The following is an 18,635-nucleotide window of genomic DNA, read 5'->3' as shown; positions in this document are numbered from 1 at the left end:
TGGCAAACAAAATTAAGCATTCTTTCCTGTTTGTACCCAAAATGAAAAGCACATATATAAAAGTTACTTCTGTGTCTATATCCTTACAAGAAAGTTGTGCTACATTGCTTCCCCCCGACCTTCTCAAGATTCTGGCCTAATAATCATCATTCTGGATTCTTTTCCTTTCATATAAAAGGGGTTGCGGATTTTCCCTGCCTTTTGCTTTGAAACTTTTTGAACAAACAGCAATGAAACAGCATTTTAGTTTAGCTGGAGCTAACCTTCACATTTATGACCAGATATACTGCTTTGAGCAGTAAAATTGCCAAATCTTACCCACTTTTGGATCCAACACTAGACCCCCCGCATATGCTGCCTTCTTTCTCCCTATCTTTGATTTATTCTGATCTTCAACATCTTCATCTTCATCCACCTGTATTTGGCATAAAAAAATTCCTTCATCTAGCCTCTTTTAAAAATAATATCAAGTTTCTAATTTAGAAGTCTTCATTTACAAAAGAAAAATTGGAATGAGTGGGATAAGAATGGAGTTTTTTTCTAACAGACATCTACTACATGAATATTTTTATCAATATCCTGATTAAGGCTCTTTCCATCACTAAATTGCACTAAGATTCACTGCTCTGGGAAGAGACTGATCACAAAAGATTACACAGTCTTTTAGGAATCGTCACCATAGAACAGAGCACTAGTCTATGTTGTGTTTGACACCCAACGGTGGAGAGAAAGCAAAGTTACTTTAAAAGAATATTATTGAATTAATTTAAGCCCAAAATCTAGTTTACAAAAATAGTGTTGTTTTTTTTTAAAAAAAAACCCAATACACTTTAGATCAATAGCAATGCTTGCAATTTTTATTCTGATAAGAATTTTTTTTTTGAATTAAACATTGCCTCAGTGTAGTAATGCAAGTAAGGGAGAAAGTGAAACTGATTATAATCAAACCATGAAAGTGACTGCTGCTGTTGGGCATCTCAGCACCGAGAACGTCCCTGGTATAGTCTGAATCTGTTCTCCTGGTGCCGGAGTCGATATGGGTGCTCCCAGGACCAGGCCCCGTATGAACAGAGCGAGTTGCACCACAGTTTGCTCCTTTCTGCTCATGCTTGACACCATCTCAGACTTGGGGGGCTTATCACACGACAACTTTTTCCTGTGCCTCTCTTTGTGTGAGGACACTAAGCTCCTTCCTGAGCTCCTACCCCATTGCTCAGAGCAACCCTTTTTGATACCCCAGTGCCACTTTCCCAGCGGATATCTTTGAAGTTGCCTATCTGCCCAAGGGACCGCTGGACAATACAGACCTGCCCATTAGACAGGTCTTGAAGCATAGCTCTTCCAGAGCCAATGCCACCTTCGTGGATCATTCCAGAAGAAAGCGCTTCAGCCTCACATCTTGCGACCTGAAGTCGCTGCAGAGAAAAATAGGCAGCCCAAGCATCTGCTAGGGATACGGGATTCTCCCAGACAGAATAGGCCCTTCTATGTGAGTCTTTCAGGAGGATTAGCCCTCAGTCTTCCACAGGTAGTAAGAAGGAACCTAGCTGATGTCCAACCTGCTTAACTGCTCAAGCTAAACTTTCTAAGAATGAGGAGCACAGGGTACATGTGCCCCCCTGCACACTGATAGTCAAGAAAAATCCAGTCTTGCTGTGACACATGGCTAGAAGGGGTTAAATATCCTGCAAAATAAATAACCCTCAAAAGACGTGGGGAGATAATGTTTGTGGTTTTGCGTATTTAAATATGTGTGAGTAGGGTTGACAATGTAATGAACAGTCTCTGTCTATGCTGTATTCTGATAATTCAGGGATCAAAAGAACATCCTAGCATTTAAATGAATTATAAACACAGGATATCTCGTTATTCATCTCTCTTTGAAATGTATAGCAAATAATCTGTAATTGGTGGAGGAACAAGCAAATTGCCTTATGTTAATTCTATAAGTACTGGTGATGAACCTCCTTCAAAGTCATCCTAATTACCTTTTGTTCCCTGAGGAACTCCAATTTGCCAAAGAGAACATAAAATTGTACAAAAGATTCTTGGGTCCTGATTCTGTCATCTCAGATCCGCTTAGGCTTCAGCAGAGGAAGCTGGAGTCACAAGACTGAGGTCCCAGTTATGCTGGTATGCCCTGAATATGATATTTGGACATTGGACTATAACCTATGAACTATTTGAAAAAGAACTCTTTGCAACTACTATGCTCACCATCTCTGCTATGAATCTGAACCTAAATGAATTGAACTCATGTCTGTATGCATATTGATCTTTTAACCATACTCTCTATTTTTTAAGAAATTTTAGTTTAGTTAATAAGAATTGGCTGTAGCATGTATTTGGGCAAGATCTGAAACATAATGTATTCAATCCTTTGGGATTGGTAAAACCTTTTCTTTTATATGATGAAATACAATTTTCAGAATCATCATATTTGACTTAGGTACCTAGATGGAAGCCTGAGGCTGGATCACTTCAAGGGAACTGTGTTGTTTGGACTTCTGAATAACCAGTAAGGTAAGAAAGAAGCTGTTTTTGCTGGCTTGGTAAATCTAAGTAATGGAATATCCACCAGCTTTATGGGGATTGTCTGCCCCATTCTTTGCTGTTCACCCTAACTGAATGACCATAGCTGGTCCCCACTCAAACGCTGGTCACATTTGCACACAAACTGCATGCGCACCTATAGTGGGACACATGTGTGAAGAAGATATTAAGATATTAAGTTTTTTCTAAAAACCTTATTGGTATCTATAAGGGTCTTTTCAACAAGGGAGAAACTGACTGGTTCACAGAAAAATAAAGGAACTGACTATATACCAAGTACCATTAAATGTACAAATTAAACACAAAAAAAACCTGAAAAAATATTTGATAAGATTACTGATCTTGAAAGAAGTTAAGTGCTCCTGTAATTATAATAGGTAAAAAACTTCAGACAGCAATGTGTTTTTTCAAGTTGACAGTGTCCCTTTAAACCACAGGCTTTTCACTTCACACTTAAGACAAATTGTTATTATATCTTGGAAAAAGTTCTTGTTGATCTGACGTTAAACTATTCCTGTGATTGGATATAATTACTTTTTCATGTTTTCGTAAAGAAAATGATGTGCAAAGGAAAAAAGTATTAGTGTTTTTATAAGAATTTATCTAAAAAAGATCATGGAAGAAGTAAGTCAAAACAAGAATATATTTGGGACCCACCAGCTTCTGCTGAGGCTTTTTAAAAACTTGCTTGTCAGGCACAATATAGTCTCTCTCATAAAAAGCATGAAGCAGCAGGAACTCATTACGCTCTGATCGCCCACCCATCATTGTCCTTGACTATGGAGGAAAAAAAACAGAAGAATTCAAAACAAACTGGAGAAACCAAAATATTGATGCACAAAAATGAATTAAGACATAGATTTCAACCAGATACAGTCTTCTCATATATGCTATTTTCTTTTACAAGGTAAATATCTATTTTCAGGGTTATGTAATTTTGTTTGTGGGGCTTTTGCACCACACATAAACAGGTCTACCAAATGATACAACCATCTGTCCATTTCCAACTAAATACTTTCATAGCACAAACTCTAACGTCAGAAAGAAAAATCCCATGGAGGTCATCTAAATTTGAATGTACCCCAACTAATAGTTTTCATCTCTTTGAAGGACAAATGACGCACACTATTCACAGTGCATAGTTAAGGAATTTACAAGCACTGACTCAGCTGAGGCATTAACCATACCAAACCCAGAAAGCACAAGGCAATAGTTGCTTTTTAGGTGAAGGGAACGAAAACAAAATTACCATAACATTCCCAGAGATGTTTGTAATCTGCAGGGCTAGCGGAAGAACATTCAGCTCACACATGATCTGCAGAATGAATCTGGCATCTGTCCAGGTGTTCTCCAGCATGTACAGTAAGTGAGACGAATCACTGGGAAGAGAGGGAGAATGTCAAGTTTAAACCTGAAACATGTCGGTACGAATTTTGCAGAAGAGTAGACCTAAATTCTGTACAATGGCTCTAAGATCTCTTCAGTGTACCTGTGCCAAATTATGAAGCAAACTCATTTAGTTGCAAATAGTAATTCAAGATTGTTTATTCTATTAATGTACCTAAAGTAACATTTTCACACTGTATCTCTATTTGAACGACTAAGCCATGATCAGCAACACTGTTCTGAGAAACAGTGTTTGTAAAATACTTTTAAGATGAAAAACACAAAAGTATAGTACCCTGCTACTCAATCCCACATCTGCCTGATAAACCAAGTACAAAATTATATATGGAGACAAACTAAAAAAAATTAAATGCTGCGCCATTCCCCAACACAGAACTGCATTAAAAAAAAAAAAAAAAAAAAACACTGAGCAATATACCTGTACATATTTCTTATCTCTTCTGGTGGAATTGTTACCCTCTCGGTTTTCAAAATCTGATGGACCAATTCAGATAAATGGTAGCTCTTGCAACGAATTAATTCTTTTGCTGAAATTTCCACATCACAGATCATCCGACCACAGGCTGCATTCCTTTCAGCAAAGCCACCTCGACCCTTATCCATGCAAAAAAAAAAATAATAATGTAACATCACATACTCAAATATATGCATACGGGGCTTGATCCAAAGGCCACTCAAGGCAGTTGGAATCTTCCATTTAAATCAATGGGCCTTGGATCAGATCCTAAAGGAATTTTAGATATATTTCAGCAAAGCCTGTGGATATGAAGGACTGGGCACAGGACTCCCTTTAATAGCTAAGACTCAATCCTGCAAACCCTTACGTATGTGCTTAATTCTGTTATTATGTAGTCCCATTGAAATTTTACAACTCTCAGTAGTAAAATTAAGCACATGCATAAGGGTTTGCAGGATCAGGAAACTAAGAATGAATGTCTGGCATGGAATCTGAATTTTTTTTTTTTAAAGACCATAATTTTTGCATATTAACAAGCAGTTTAGTAATTGACAGCACAAAAAAGTCATAAAAACAACAAGTGAGGAGAACAAAGACACATTGGTGGGGAAAAACAGGGAATGAAGTGAACACAAGTATCAGCAGATAGTGTGGTGAAGGGAAGAAGAAAGAGAGAAGAAACAAAATTGAATGTTTAACTTAAAGTGGAATTTTTGCTATCAATTTAATTAAATATTTTAATCGTGTTTATAGCTAATAAAAAGACAAAAATAACTCCTCCCCTTAAAAAAGTATTTCGTTTGTCTTTCCCCTACCTTTTCCAATTTCAAAGAGAGTATCTATGTAGAAGAAGAAAAATCCTTATGAAAAAGAGAAATTAAAACACTGAAGAGTTTTCTGGTTGTGATGAAAATAGAAAAAAAAAGCATAGGCCTATAAAAAAAAACCTATGTAAGAGGGAGGTGCTGTAGTTAAGTATTCAGAATGTCATGTTCTCAGAACAAGAACGTAATAAAACTAGTGAAATATAATTTAACTACTCTCTATGGGATGATTCACCAGTCAATCCAAGCCACATTTTCCCCTCATTATACAGTTGCACTAGACACAAAGACAAAGACATCTTTTCTCTATTACAGTTATTAATCTGTCATTACCACCATCTAGTTGAGAAACGTAAACTAAATTTGCCTAACTTGAAAATTAGTTTAGCTTATTACTATAATAAAATAGTCATACAAACATTCATTATGTCTGAACTGGGATGCAAGAAATCCAACATGACCAACAGTCAAAATACATCAGAGAGGCATTCAAAATACATTAGCTAAATTAATTCATTTTAATCACATGCAATGTAAAAGAACTTAAGAGAGACTTAAGCAATCTTTTACCCCAAGCTTTGGCATGATGGACCTCCTCAGTCGACCTATCTTGGACCAGTGAGGGACTTTGCACACATTAATTCTCTGCAGCAGCACTTCCAGATCAAAGCCATAAATATTATGACCCTTGCCACAAGAAGAAAGCAACAGAAAAAGGTTATAACAAATGCAAATTAAAGGACTTACTTTCATGTGTTTAAAAAAAAAATATAAAGGGCAAAGGAATTCTAATCTAATTGATGGCATCATCAGCATACCTCTTATTGGAAATTCTAAGGGAATTTATTCATCAGCAGTACTCATTAGTCCTGACATTAACAACACTGCTCAGCAGAATACTGAAATAAACTTTGTTTCATTATAATTGGCTCACAGTTCATACAGGTTCTTTCAATTTCATTCTCATGCCTCACAGCTAGTGACAGATCTCAATTTAAATTCTCTATTTAACCACATGTGAAGACATGTTTAAATAATTCCTTCTCCTTCCACTCATAAAACCCTCCAACTACTGATGTAAGTTATATATTCATGGTATCCTAGTTGTACCATATTCCATGCAGCATGGTACATAAAGGCAGAGTTCTTACATATTTAAAATCAAACATAGCTAAATAATGCCTTTTAAAGTTCAGAAATGCAAGAGAAATATAACCATTTGTTTCCTGAAGGTACTAGTCCCAATCCTCAGCTGAAATCAGAAAGAACACAGCACAACTCAGGAAGTGGGAATGCAGAAGTATTTTTAAAAGACACCTTTCTGCTCCCCTAAAGAAGGGTCATTGTGCACCAGGCTTAAGTCAATGGGAACTGCAGGTGCTTAGCTCTGAAAAATCAGGCCACTCAGTTACCTAACTTGCAGTATCCAAAATTTTGAAGTGTTGATATCAGCATTTTCACTGACAGAGAGTCTTTCCACAACAATTATAAAACTATTAAAGAGGATATTTGTTGCCAGCCATTATTAATTTTGCCAGCACTGCTCACTTCAGTAATTTGGTAAAAATAAATCTCACATTTCCCATATAAAGCATTTATCAAGTACAAAGAAAGGCTTATTTTGCCACAAAATAAACTTAACTGACCGATGGATTTTTAAAAAAAAATATTTGTGTCTTGATTTTGGTATCAAACTATCCAAATGACATTAACAGAAATTACATGAGTATTTGGACAGATGATGAATAGACCCATAAGTATCAATATTCCACCTTCTCTGGTAACCCAAAAGCTTTTTTTTTTTTTTTTAAATTAAGGAGGGTCGTTATGTTTTTAATAATATTTAAAGTGATAAGGGCTACAACATACTCCTGAAGAGCAATTCAATATCACATGTGTAAGTATGTACACCTGCTCTATTTTATAACCACTAAAGCAAGTTAAAATCATGATGCAGAGTGAAATAAATGTAAAAGCTTTAAGGGCACAAAGAAACCAAGAATTATGTTAACATCTGCCCAGTCAACATATTTCTTAGTTCTTATCTATTAAAAAGTCAAGTTAATAGCTACTTACCACAATAATATCTGGGTCAATTTTGTGAATCTTCGCAAGGAAAAAACCCAGCAACGTTCTCTCCGTTGCAGCAATCTCTACGTTAGCGTTCTAAGAGGAGCAAGAGGGAGTACCTGGTTTCAATGACCCAATAAATACTAAAAGTTTAAAATAAAAACCCGATCCTTCACTGATGAGTTACAAGACTACAATAATAATAAACCACTGCAGAGTTTTTTCCTTCATAATTAAAGGCTTCTTGTTCTCATGCACATGACTACAGAAAGCTTTTCTCACATACCCTTTTCTGTTTTGCTTTCGGGTACAAGTGTTTCAAGAATCTTGCTAGGAGTCAGGAACAGCATGACAGTGCTACATATGATATACATAACATTTGCCCACAGGTTTAATATCACACACACAAAAAGAGTAGGTTACATTTTTGTTCTGCCAACCTTTTTAGTGCCTCTTTTAAAATGAAAAGAGGATTTTTGAAAAGAAATTTGGATGGACTTTACCGCACATGAAAATGAGAGACTAACACAACCAGCTTGAAATAAGTATAACAAAATAAAATACAATGTAAACTGCCGCACAAAGCTCTGCCAATGTACCTCAAATCTTACCTGCAACATTCTTCCTGAACCTTCTGAACTGCTAACTGTGCCAAATTATATGACAGTTTTGTAATATAAGTAGTGACAGATCAGCAGGTATGTTTTCAAAGATGATGTAAAGATTTGAATGTACATTTTCAGAGACGAAAGCTAGTGCACTAGACTGCTCCATGTAAAACTCTTCCCCCACAATTCAAAGGCAGTATCTCAGAAGGCATTCTATTCTGAATGTTAAGAAAATAAATTACCTTGCTTTTAATGATTTCTTTGAAGTCATAAGGGAAAATACAATCGTTTGGTTTGGAAATAACTGCAAAAGAAATCATAAGTGGTTTGGTCTCATTTGAGCATATGGTATGAAAAACAATGTCATTTGTTAGAAGGGTTTTTTTGGGTAAGATTATCTAAGAGTCTTTGGATCAACAGTCTAGAAGAAATGCCGCCTTTATCTTATTATGTAGTAACACTGTGCTTGGCACTGTACAAGATACAAAATGAAGTCAAGACCATGCCAAGACTCAACAACTGAATTAAAATGAAGCTATCTACTCTAAAACTAAATTTAAGAGTTTAAACTTGATTAAAAAGCTAGTTTTCTGGGATGGAAATTGAGTTGTCACTGAACAAGAACAGATAAGCAGAGGACAATCTAATCTAACATCTTGCTTTTAACAGGGACTTCTTTTTTATAGAAGTCTCAGCTATAGAATCATAGTATATGGTTGGAAGGGACCTCAGGAGGTCATCTAGTCCAACCCCCTGCTCAAAGCAGGACCAATCCCCAACTAAATCATCCCAGCCAGGGCTTTGTCAAGCCTGACCTTAAAACTATCTAAGGAAGGAGATTCCACCAACTCCCTAGGTAACGCATTCCAGTGTTTCACCACCCTCCTAGTGAAAAAGTTTTTCCTAATATCCAACCTAAACCTCCCCCACTGCAGCTTGAGACCACTACTCCATGTTCTGTCATCTGCTACCACTGAGAACAGTCTAGAGCCACTCTCTTTGGAACCCCCTTTCAGGTAGTTGAAAGCAACTATCAAATCTCCCCTCATTATTCTCTTCCACAGACTAAACAATCCCAGTTCCCTCAGCCTCTCCTCATAACTCATGTGTTCCTATCCCCTAATCATTTTTGTTGCCCTCCGCTGGACTCTTTCCAGTTTTTCCACATCCTTCTTGTAGTGTGGGGCCCAAAACTGGACCAATGTCGAATAGAGGGGAACGATCACGTCCCTCCATCTGCTGGCAATGCTATGTTTAAAGAAATTTAAACTCTGCCATGGCTTTTGAGTTAAAATTACATGGATTTTGTTTTTCAGAGTGGTAGTTATTTTAAAAGAAATTAGCAATAAATAAATCCAATAAAAGTAAAACTATTAGATGTAGGGTTGGCAGAATTAGATTTTTTTAATAATTGACAGATAGTATCGGTATATTTTTAAGCATTTTTTCTATTTTTTATTTATTTAAATGTTCACGGTTGTGGGAAATGATGAGGGAAAAATCAGGAAAAAAAGAGGAGGGGCAGGCAAAATGATTTAACAGTAGATGTTGAGATTCAAAAAGTTAAATCTTTGTAACTGTTAAAACAAATTGTCAACATCCCGTGTTGAAATATACAAATTAATATCCATAAATCATACTCTAGTAAGTTCCCAAGCAGTATTTTTCTTACTTTGCCTATCTGTAAATTTTGATCGTCATCGATGGAAATATTTTTTCGTCATTTGTGAGAGTGGTGAAATTGATGTTTATCAACCTTTACCAATAAAAATCTATTCCTTGCAAGCCTAAACCCTAATTATATGTCATTAGCCCCATTCTCAAACTGTGCCATGGAGCACTTGCAGTTTACATGCTAGCTCCTGGACCCCTGCCTCTAAGGGCATCCAAAACTCTGCGTGACTATCAGTTGGGATCTGGGGCTACATAAAGGCATTCTGGGTTGATAATACAGTTGATCACACCCACATGCTCAACTGTGCATCTTTTAAGTTTTCATGTTTCTTAATTTCATATTACTGCCTTGAGATCTCAGTTCAGACTTTTAAAAAGGAACTGAATGAAGCTATTGCTGGCCCACTTCTAGCTGAACTTTTACTTTAAAAGACTGAACTGTTTTTAAATTAAATAAAAACTTTTTTTTAAAAAAAGCAACAAGCGAGAGGAGAAAGAGGACAGAAAGAGGCAGAGGATATTTGGAGGGAGGTTACTTTGCCTTCATAGAAAAACCCTAAGATTTCTACCAAGTAAATGGAATATCAACTAAGTTTAAAAATAAGGAGGAAACCGTTGGGTAGTGAAAAAAATCTATTCACCTCATCTAATTAACTCTCTCCCCACCACCACTCAGGCATCATACCATTACTGCTGACAGACAGTGGGGAAAGCGCTGTTCACATATAAATTCTCGCTTGTACTTCTTTCCAATAAAGATTTTAAAAATAGATATTAAAAAGAGTCAAGTGAAGTTATTGAAGCAAATCTTTAAAATTGCTCTACCCATAACCTGGTCCAGATACTCACCACAGAAGTGTGTCTGGAAAGGAGGCTGAGGAGGTGCTTTATCCAAACAAAATCTTTGATGGACTAGAGCTGCAACAGCCATGACCTACACCAAGAAATGAGAAATACTGTGATAATAAACACACTGATGTGCATCTGCATATTTACATCAGGTTAACAGTATCAAATTACCCCTTTCCTTCTATCCCTCCACTCTCTTTTGAACAGCCTTCTCCAACTGCTCCTCCTTTTTAAAAAAAGGCAATCGCCTACTTTACGTGAATTGCAGCTGCAAATTGCTGAAGTCTTCAGCATTGTTTATTGATCTTAAGTAGCACAAACCACCATTCAAGAAATACTACTATTTGATTTTGATATCAAATACAGAACTGAGTGGAGAGGGGAAACTCTGCTTCATGAAGGATTTTGGTATTTCAAAACAGAGTTTTGTTCAGATTTGGAACAAAACTCCAAAATTTTGACGTTTTCTGCAAATAGAAAATGAAGCGCCAGTGAATGGGGGGGGACAGAGCTTGTTGTCCCCAACACTGGGGCACTCTGCTAGGAGGACTGCCTCAGTGCCAGGAACTCTGGGGTGCCAAAAAGACACAAGCACTCGGCTTGCTGAGGAGCCAGAAGCCTGGAAAGAGCAGGCTCTTCAGCAAGCCACGAGACCAGCTGTTGAGGAGGTAGGCAGGCAAGCTGGCAGATTCCGTTGGAACTTGCTCTCCACAGAATCTTTCAATTTTCGTGAATTGGCCAAACTCTGACAAAAAACACTTTGCCGGAATGTTTCTGACCAGCTTCAATAAAAGAGTTTGTTGGAAACAGTACAAATAATCTGTACATATAATCAATACTGGTATCTTGTACTACAGGCTAGTAGGTCAGTATTAGCTTTAGCTTTTTTGGAACTTTATTCTGGTTAATGCAGGTTTTAGAAAGTTAACATGGTGAGAACAACTTGTTAGCATGTTTAAAATATAAAGTTTAAAGCATTTAATTACAGTGGGTAGTATAAAGCAGTGGTGGGCAACCTGTGGTCCGCGGGCCACATGCAGCCTGTCAGGGTAATCCACCAGCAGGCCACAAGACAGTGTTTACATTGACCAATGGCCAGAGACGTGCTGGCTGCTGGTTCCTGCAGCTTCCATTGGCCAGCAACAGTGAACCGCAGCCACCGAGAGCTGAGGGCGGCCATGCCTGCTGACGGTCAATGTAAACACTGTCTCGTGGCCCACCAGTGGATTACCCTGACGGGCTGCATGAGGCCAGGCCACAGGTTGCCCACCACTGGTCTAGAGTTGTCAAGGTTCCTTCCCCACTCTGAACTCTGGGGTACAGATGTGGGTACCTGCATGGAAGAGCCCCTAAGCTTATTTCTACCAGCTTAGGTTAAAAACTTCCCCAAGGCACAAAATCTTTGCATTTGGACTAGGGTAGGCTGCCACCACCAAGCGCTCTAACAAAGAACCGAGGAAAAGGACCACTTGAAGTTCCTCTTCCCCCAGCAATCCCCCCAAGCCCTTACATCTCCTTTCCTGAGGAGGCTTGAGAACAAACAACTTGAGCACAGACTAGCTTGGGTTTCTTAGGACCCTAAGAACACAATCAGATTCTTAAAAAACAGAACTTTAATAGAAGAACAAAAAGAAAAGAAACACTCTGTAAGATTAGAATGGAAGATAATCTCACAGGCAGTCAGATTCAAAACAGAGAATCCCTCTAGGCAAAACCTTAAATTACAAAAAGACACAAAAACAGGAATACACATTCCTTCAACACAGCAAATTTACAAGCCAAAACAAAGAAAACCTAATGTATTTTCTAGCTAGATTACTTACTAACTTTACAGGAGTTGGAGGGCTTGCATCCTTGATCTGTTCCTGGCAAAGGTATCACAGACAGACAGACCAAAGCCTTTTTCCCCGCCTCCAGATTTGAAAGTATCTTGTCCCCTCATTGGTCATTTTGGGTCAGGTGCTAGCGAGGTTACCTTAGCTTCTTAACCTTTACAAGTGAAAGGATTTTGCCTCTGGCCAGGAGAGATTTTATAGCACTGTATATAGAAAGGTGGTTACCCTTCCCTTTATAGTTATGACAAGAGAGTCTATTGTTGTGGTATTCTATCTTGATGAATAAAAAGTGGCGGCAGCATAACAGCTAGTATGAGAGTTTAAATCTGTTTCCCATTCTGCTTTAAAAATTTGTTTATCAGAGGCAATCCTTTATTTTACCCAGAATACATAATGCTTAAAAGCCACATTATTGGGTGTATATAATCTGTTGTGTGTTTCTTTAAAAGAAAAAGATTTATTTAGTCTTCTATAACCAAAGATTGCATTTTGGGGTGTTTTCCATAAAAGAACAAAATTTTATATACAAACTGAGACCCTGATCTTGTAATGAGCTCTGAGCAGATGGACACATCAGCCCACAGAGGGGTTCACCTGCACAGATCTCACTGCGGAATCAGATCCACAGAATCAGGTCTATTGCAGACATCACAATCAAGGCTTTTTGATTGGTGAAGTTTTTCCAGTTACCAATTCTTACTTAGCATATGCCATAGAAAAAAATCAATCACCACCAAAACTGATGATTTACCTCATGCTGGTGAGTCTTCACATTCTGAATTGTCCTCATGCTGAGAGACATGATCACAAGAGGAGGAGGAGGAAGATCTTTAACTACATTCACCAAGTCAGGTTTCAGGGCCGTTGCCTCCACCTTACACCAACTGACTGAATGACTCAAGGGCTCTGTGGAAACAAACGAGCCACTTACAAGAATGATAAGGTCATCATGAGGAGAAAGAAAAAAAAAATGGTTACCTTACAATAACTGGCACTCCAAGTTGTTCTGTCCCTGCATATCCCTTTAAGTATGCTTGTGAGATGAAACTCATCTAACAGCTGAATACCAGGTTATTAGTGAAACTGAAATGTCACTGAAATGTCTGTGCCCTGCTTGTCCTCGTGTCCCCTAACCAAGGGCAGAGAAGCCGTAACCATCAGTCAGTTCCCTTGCTCATTCAGAATCTCCATTTAAGGGAGATTCTGAAAAAACAGGGAAGAAAAGTAGGTTGTAGGATCCACACCGACAAAACATCACGAAAAAAAAAAGTTACTATAAGATAAGTAACGTTTTTAATTCTTTGAACATTTGTCCATGTGGATATCACCTCTAGGTGACTGGCAAGCAGTGTCCTATCTGGAAGGTTGAACTGAGGAGTCCAGACTACCACTAACTAATCAGCTATTTTAACACTGCCCTCCCAAATTTGGTATCTGATCTTGCAGCCAGGTCAAGGACATAATGTTTAACAAAAATGAGAGGACTATTTGAAATGCCTGCCTTGCAGTTCTGAGAGAATGGGGATGCTTCCTTGTCTGCTGAAGCCTGAGCTCTAGTCAAATGACCTGTGATATTTAGAGGAAAAGGAACAGCAGCCATATGACAGAAAAATGAAATACGCTAGGTGATCCATTTAAATAATCTCAGAGGAAAAAATGGCATGTCCTCTGGAATCACCACTTATAACAACAAAAAAGGCAGGGGCATTGCTGAAAATGGGCTTTGTCCTGGTCAGGTAGCATAGCAAGACCCTCACTACAGCTAAAATATGAAGTTTCTTCTCCTCTGGATAAGTGTGTGGTTTTGGAAGAAAAAGAGGGAGACTAATATTAATTTAACTGAAAGTCTGACACGAGTTTGGGAATAAATTTAGGACGGCTTCTCAAAACCATCTTATCTTCGTGGAATGTTATGCAAGAAGGGTTGGCCGTGAGACTTTGGAGTTCACGGACCCTTCTGTCTGACACAGTGGGGATGATAAAAAGATATCTTGAGAGTAAGGTGGTATAGAGTATTCAGAAGAGGGTTCAAAGGGAGTCCTCAAAGGACAATATTATGATCCCATTTGGGAGGTGGCTTCCTAAATCAGTGGGAAGCGGGAAGCAATTCTTAAAAATCTGGATGCAGAAGTGTAAGAAAAAAACAAACATGACTCTGGGTGAGTGGCATGCCGAAATTACTGCAAGGTGGGACTGTAACTGAACAGAATGAGAATCCAGAAAAGTGTAGATGGATGATATAATTAAGGATCTTGGTAACAGGAATCTCCAAATGGATCAAGGTTGTGCTGGGCTGCCCAAAAAGAAAATCTTTTCACCTGCGAGGAGTACATTTTTCATTACTCATTAGGGACTCCTGCTTCACCACAGGATTTCTTGTGCATATAACAAACAGTCTCTGTCAGTGGCACTTAACCCAGCCAACATGCAAGCTTGTCATGTGTAACAATTTCAAGTCTGGGTTCAATGTGACCGTTGTCCTATGATATTATTTCTGAACAGTTTGGAATTGCTATTGGAGGCTGAGTTGACATTTGGAAGTGACCCATTAGCCAAAAATGCCTCAGCCAACAAGGAACTATCAGGATCTGCTGCATTCAGACTTTCCATATCATCCTGGATATTAGAGAGAATTAGAGGACATGCATACAGGAGACTTTGATTCCGCCATATGCCATCCACATGGTGGGTAAGCTGGGGCTCTGAAATGAGGGATTCTGGACTGGAGGAATGAATCATCTCCTGATCTTGGAGAGCGATGAGGTGAAGGCTCCCAGCGGCACTGGATGGGGAAGGAAGTATGGTCAGGAAAAGGTCTCCTCTATCTGCAGTGCTGATCTCTCAGGCAACGTCTGTACCAGGAGCTGAGACATTTGAGTCAGTGCCGGATGACGCGCACTCAATAGCAAAAATGGTATGGGAGAAGAGATAACTTCCATCACCAATAATGCAATAACCAGAACAGTTAGTGACACTATCAACTGAGGAACTATTTCAATTTTTTGTAGGAATCCGTACCAGATGTAGGGACCAGAGTAGCCTCAGAGCCCTTCAGTGCCAAGAAGAAAGTTGAATCAGTGTCACTTGCCCCTTTAGTATGAGGACTTCACTCTCCTCCAAAGAACTGAATGTAAAAGAAATAGCTCTCCTGAGGCCTCTCAACTTTTCCTTTCTCAAGGAAGTAAGATCAGTACCAGATTTGATCCAATGTTCTGATCTACCTTAGCTCTGTGTGGAAGAGGCAGTACTTGTCTTTGTTGCTGGAGCAGCTAATAGTACTGAGCATGTCTTTGGCTACCAAGGCTTTTGGCCAGTCAGTCCCGAATTTGACTTCTTACTGATACCAGCCTTTGCAGCTGCATCCTGGATATCATGGGAGCACACAGACTAAGAGGTGGAAAGTCCCATCTTGGAGTTCCATGCCCATTCTTGTGGGTCTGAAATGCTCCTCACAGGCTGCTCCAGAAGACACAATTTTAGCCTCTCTCAATTTTCTTGTTCTGGAGAACAGACAACTGGCAGATGGAGCATCAATTAGGTACAAGGCTCTCACCAAGACAAAAACAAACTGTCTAGAAGGGGAATAAGCCAGTCACAAGATGGGCAGGATTTGAAGCTGCTATTTTAAGTGGTTGTGGCACAAGGTGCTGAGAGAAAATAAGGTGTCTTTTAAAAACACAGAACAAAGAAAGAAAAAGTTGAAGAAAACACAGGAGATATTTAAGGAATTAACCCTAACAAGCTAGATAAGGATAGAGAACGGACTACAGGGCAGCAGGCAGACACTGCCTGGTTCCATCTCACTGCCAAAGCTGGTAAGAGAGAACTAAGAGATGGTTGCAGCTGCTCTGCCCTTTATGCCCTGTGGTTGCTGGGAGCATGAAGACATGTAGGGAGAAGGCATGGCTCCAGAGACACTAATGTTTAAAGATTCTGAATGTGTATGAGGTGCACATGCACACAGAGTGGGATCCCCATAGACAAACACTCAATCAATGACTTAAGTTGAAAGCACACTGGGTGTTTCCAACCATGTCATTTTGTATAAACTACTGATGGAGTAATTTGTACTGGGTGTTACCCAGAAACAGTTCCAGAACTCAGAGTAAAGTTAAAATTAAACACTTATGATCAAACACGGTCTCTGAGCCAAGCATGGCGATTGCCACAGTGTAAAATGTTACAGGAATTTAGGCATTACTGGAGCTAAACGGACACTCAGAACCATTTAGAAATTTGGTCGCAGAATCAAATCAAGTTTTTCCTTCCCTCTCCTCTTTAAGGGGGAGTATCACAAGAAGCCCAGTTACCTTACTACTGTGGTGCTGTTGCCCACTTTTGTATAAAAAGTGACATTCTGAAGGATCAAGTCCCAAAGAGCACAAAACAGAGAGTACAGAATTGGGGGGAAAGGGTGAAGGAAGCGAGGGGAGAAATCAGTTCAAGAGCTGTCAACATTGAAAAGAGACCAATTAAGCAAATCTTGCTTGCCTCTCAAAATAAACTGCTTTCTAATAGGTCCTGTTTATGAAATCTAAACATTACTTCTCAGAATACTGCCCTCAAGAACTTCTGAAAGATTTGACAAAATAGAACTGTACTGGTCAACTCATCTACTATCCCCCTCCAAATTTATTTTTCAGCAATTTATTAAGTATTTGACATGCAAATCCTCATACGTGGATTTTTTATTTCCAGCCAGCTTGGTCCTTTGATCTTCCTACTCATCAAGAGAACTTCCAGGCTAGAAGTGTTAGTTCCAAATACATGAGAAAATGTCTCTCCTTTCAGATCTTGAGGAAGCCGGGGGAATTCAGCCTGACATAATCAAAAGAAAGCGATAAGTCATTTTATTTAAAAAAAAAAAGGGCATGTCAACATATTATGCTCAAGCAGCAGTATAAACAAACTAAACCATATCTGAAATGTGCCAGTTTCACATGAGTGAAACTCCATCACATCAGAATGTATTATAGCAACCCAAGAAGTATCAGACTATTGTTTTAACAAAACTCTGCATAAGTAGGTTTTGGTGGATTCCATTTTTATCAGTAAATATCTGCAAACATCAATTTCACTGAACTTACACAAACCAATGAAAAAGTATTCCCATCAATAACAACAACTGAAATGTACCGATATGAAAAGTAAGAAAAATGTTGCTTGAGAACTTAGAGTCAGAATCCACTGAATTTTAAATTAGGCTTGTTACAAACTAGTGAATGAAAAGTAAAAACAGGTATGGTTTGTTGACTTAAAGATATTTACTCTGTATATTTTGATATGTGATGTTAACAATTTGTGTTTTCATGATTTATAAAGCTTAACTTTTTGAAACTCAAGGTCTACTGTAATTAAAAAATTGTCTGGCCTCTTCTTTAATTTTCCCCAACTGTGAAAATTTAAATAGGAAAAAAAGAAGAAAAAAAAAATCCTTAAAAATAAACCCATATTATCTGTGGAAATTATATATTTAAAAAAAAAAAAAAAAGGAAAATCTGCAAGCCTACACATAAGCCAGGAAATTGATCCAAAAATGTAAATGCCAAAATCTGTGTCTATATAGGAAACAAGAGTGTGTTGGTATCAGCCATGACCCACATAACTCAACATTTTTAATATAGAAACTGCTTAAGTAAATACTGCAAGTTAATTATATTGTTTTATGCATCTGACAGCTTTCCAGCTACAGCCACTGTTTGCAGACCAATAAGATTAGAATGCTCCTGAAGTGCTAAAGCAGCATTTTGGGCAGCTAACATGCATTTACTTCACCCTTCAGATATGACCTTAATCCCTGCAAAGTGGCTGAATGCATTAAGATGGTGCCTTTAATGTCCCCTTCTCAGCAATTAACAAAATGTATTTAGAAGGGAACACTGTCAATTTGAAACCTTGTCAGTTTTTTTTTTTAAATGATTAAAATTTGTTGTTACTATCCCTGTCCCAGAGTCCCGCTGGGAACTTGTGGGTCTGTCACTCCAAGTTTCTCTTGCCCAGGAGCCTCATAAAAGACCAATACAAATGATTAAACGGACTACACACAAATGTCCTGCTATCACAAGGCACTTAAGCATATGCCTGATTTTAGGCTTGAGAACAGTCCCCTGTGGGTGTTTAAAGTTACACACATTCAAATACATTGTTTAACTGAGCCCAAATGGCACAAAAGTAAACAAAAAAATGAAAAAGAAAGCCTGACTAATCAGGAATAGATATCTCCATAATTAATAAGTCATTAACATTGATGGATGAAATTATTGTTTTAATTTCATCATGTTTTATTTTTTGGGGAGTGCAGCTAACACCGAGATATATAGAAAGCTTTAGTAGATCTATGATATACGGATTTAAAATG

The 18,635-nt window shown here is 38.3% G+C and overlaps 1 protein-coding gene across 5 annotated transcripts in view; it reads right to left on the bottom strand.

Annotated features, from left to right (window-relative positions):
* The window catches only part of POLA1 (DNA polymerase alpha 1, catalytic subunit), a 351,814-nt gene that overhangs the window by 288,127 nt on the left and 45,052 nt on the right, over window positions 1-18,635 (bottom strand). For all 5 annotated transcript variants that reach the window (XM_073357730.1, XM_073357757.1, XM_073357741.1 and 2 more), the window contains exons 14-23: window positions 16,957-17,095; window positions 13,029-13,183; window positions 10,443-10,527; window positions 8,162-8,223; window positions 7,318-7,407; window positions 5,812-5,928; window positions 4,379-4,554; window positions 3,803-3,932; window positions 3,211-3,330; window positions 319-415 (exon numbers count right to left, since the gene is read on the bottom strand). In XM_073357730.1, the coding sequence (XP_073213831.1) occupies window positions 319-415; window positions 3,211-3,330; window positions 3,803-3,932; window positions 4,379-4,554; window positions 5,812-5,928; window positions 7,318-7,407; window positions 8,162-8,223; window positions 10,443-10,527; window positions 13,029-13,183; window positions 16,957-17,095 (1,171 nt within the window). The remainder of the gene's footprint in view (window positions 1-318; window positions 416-3,210; window positions 3,331-3,802; window positions 3,933-4,378; window positions 4,555-5,811; window positions 5,929-7,317; window positions 7,408-8,161; window positions 8,224-10,442; window positions 10,528-13,028; window positions 13,184-16,956; window positions 17,096-18,635) is intronic.

The sequence above is a fragment of the Lepidochelys kempii genome, chromosome 1 (assembly GCF_965140265.1).
Source record: "Lepidochelys kempii isolate rLepKem1 chromosome 1, rLepKem1.hap2, whole genome shotgun sequence".
NCBI lineage: Eukaryota > Metazoa > Chordata > Testudines > Cheloniidae > Lepidochelys > Lepidochelys kempii.
Note: the sequence above shows the minus strand (reverse complement) of the source record. Positions and strands in the feature narration are given on the sequence as shown.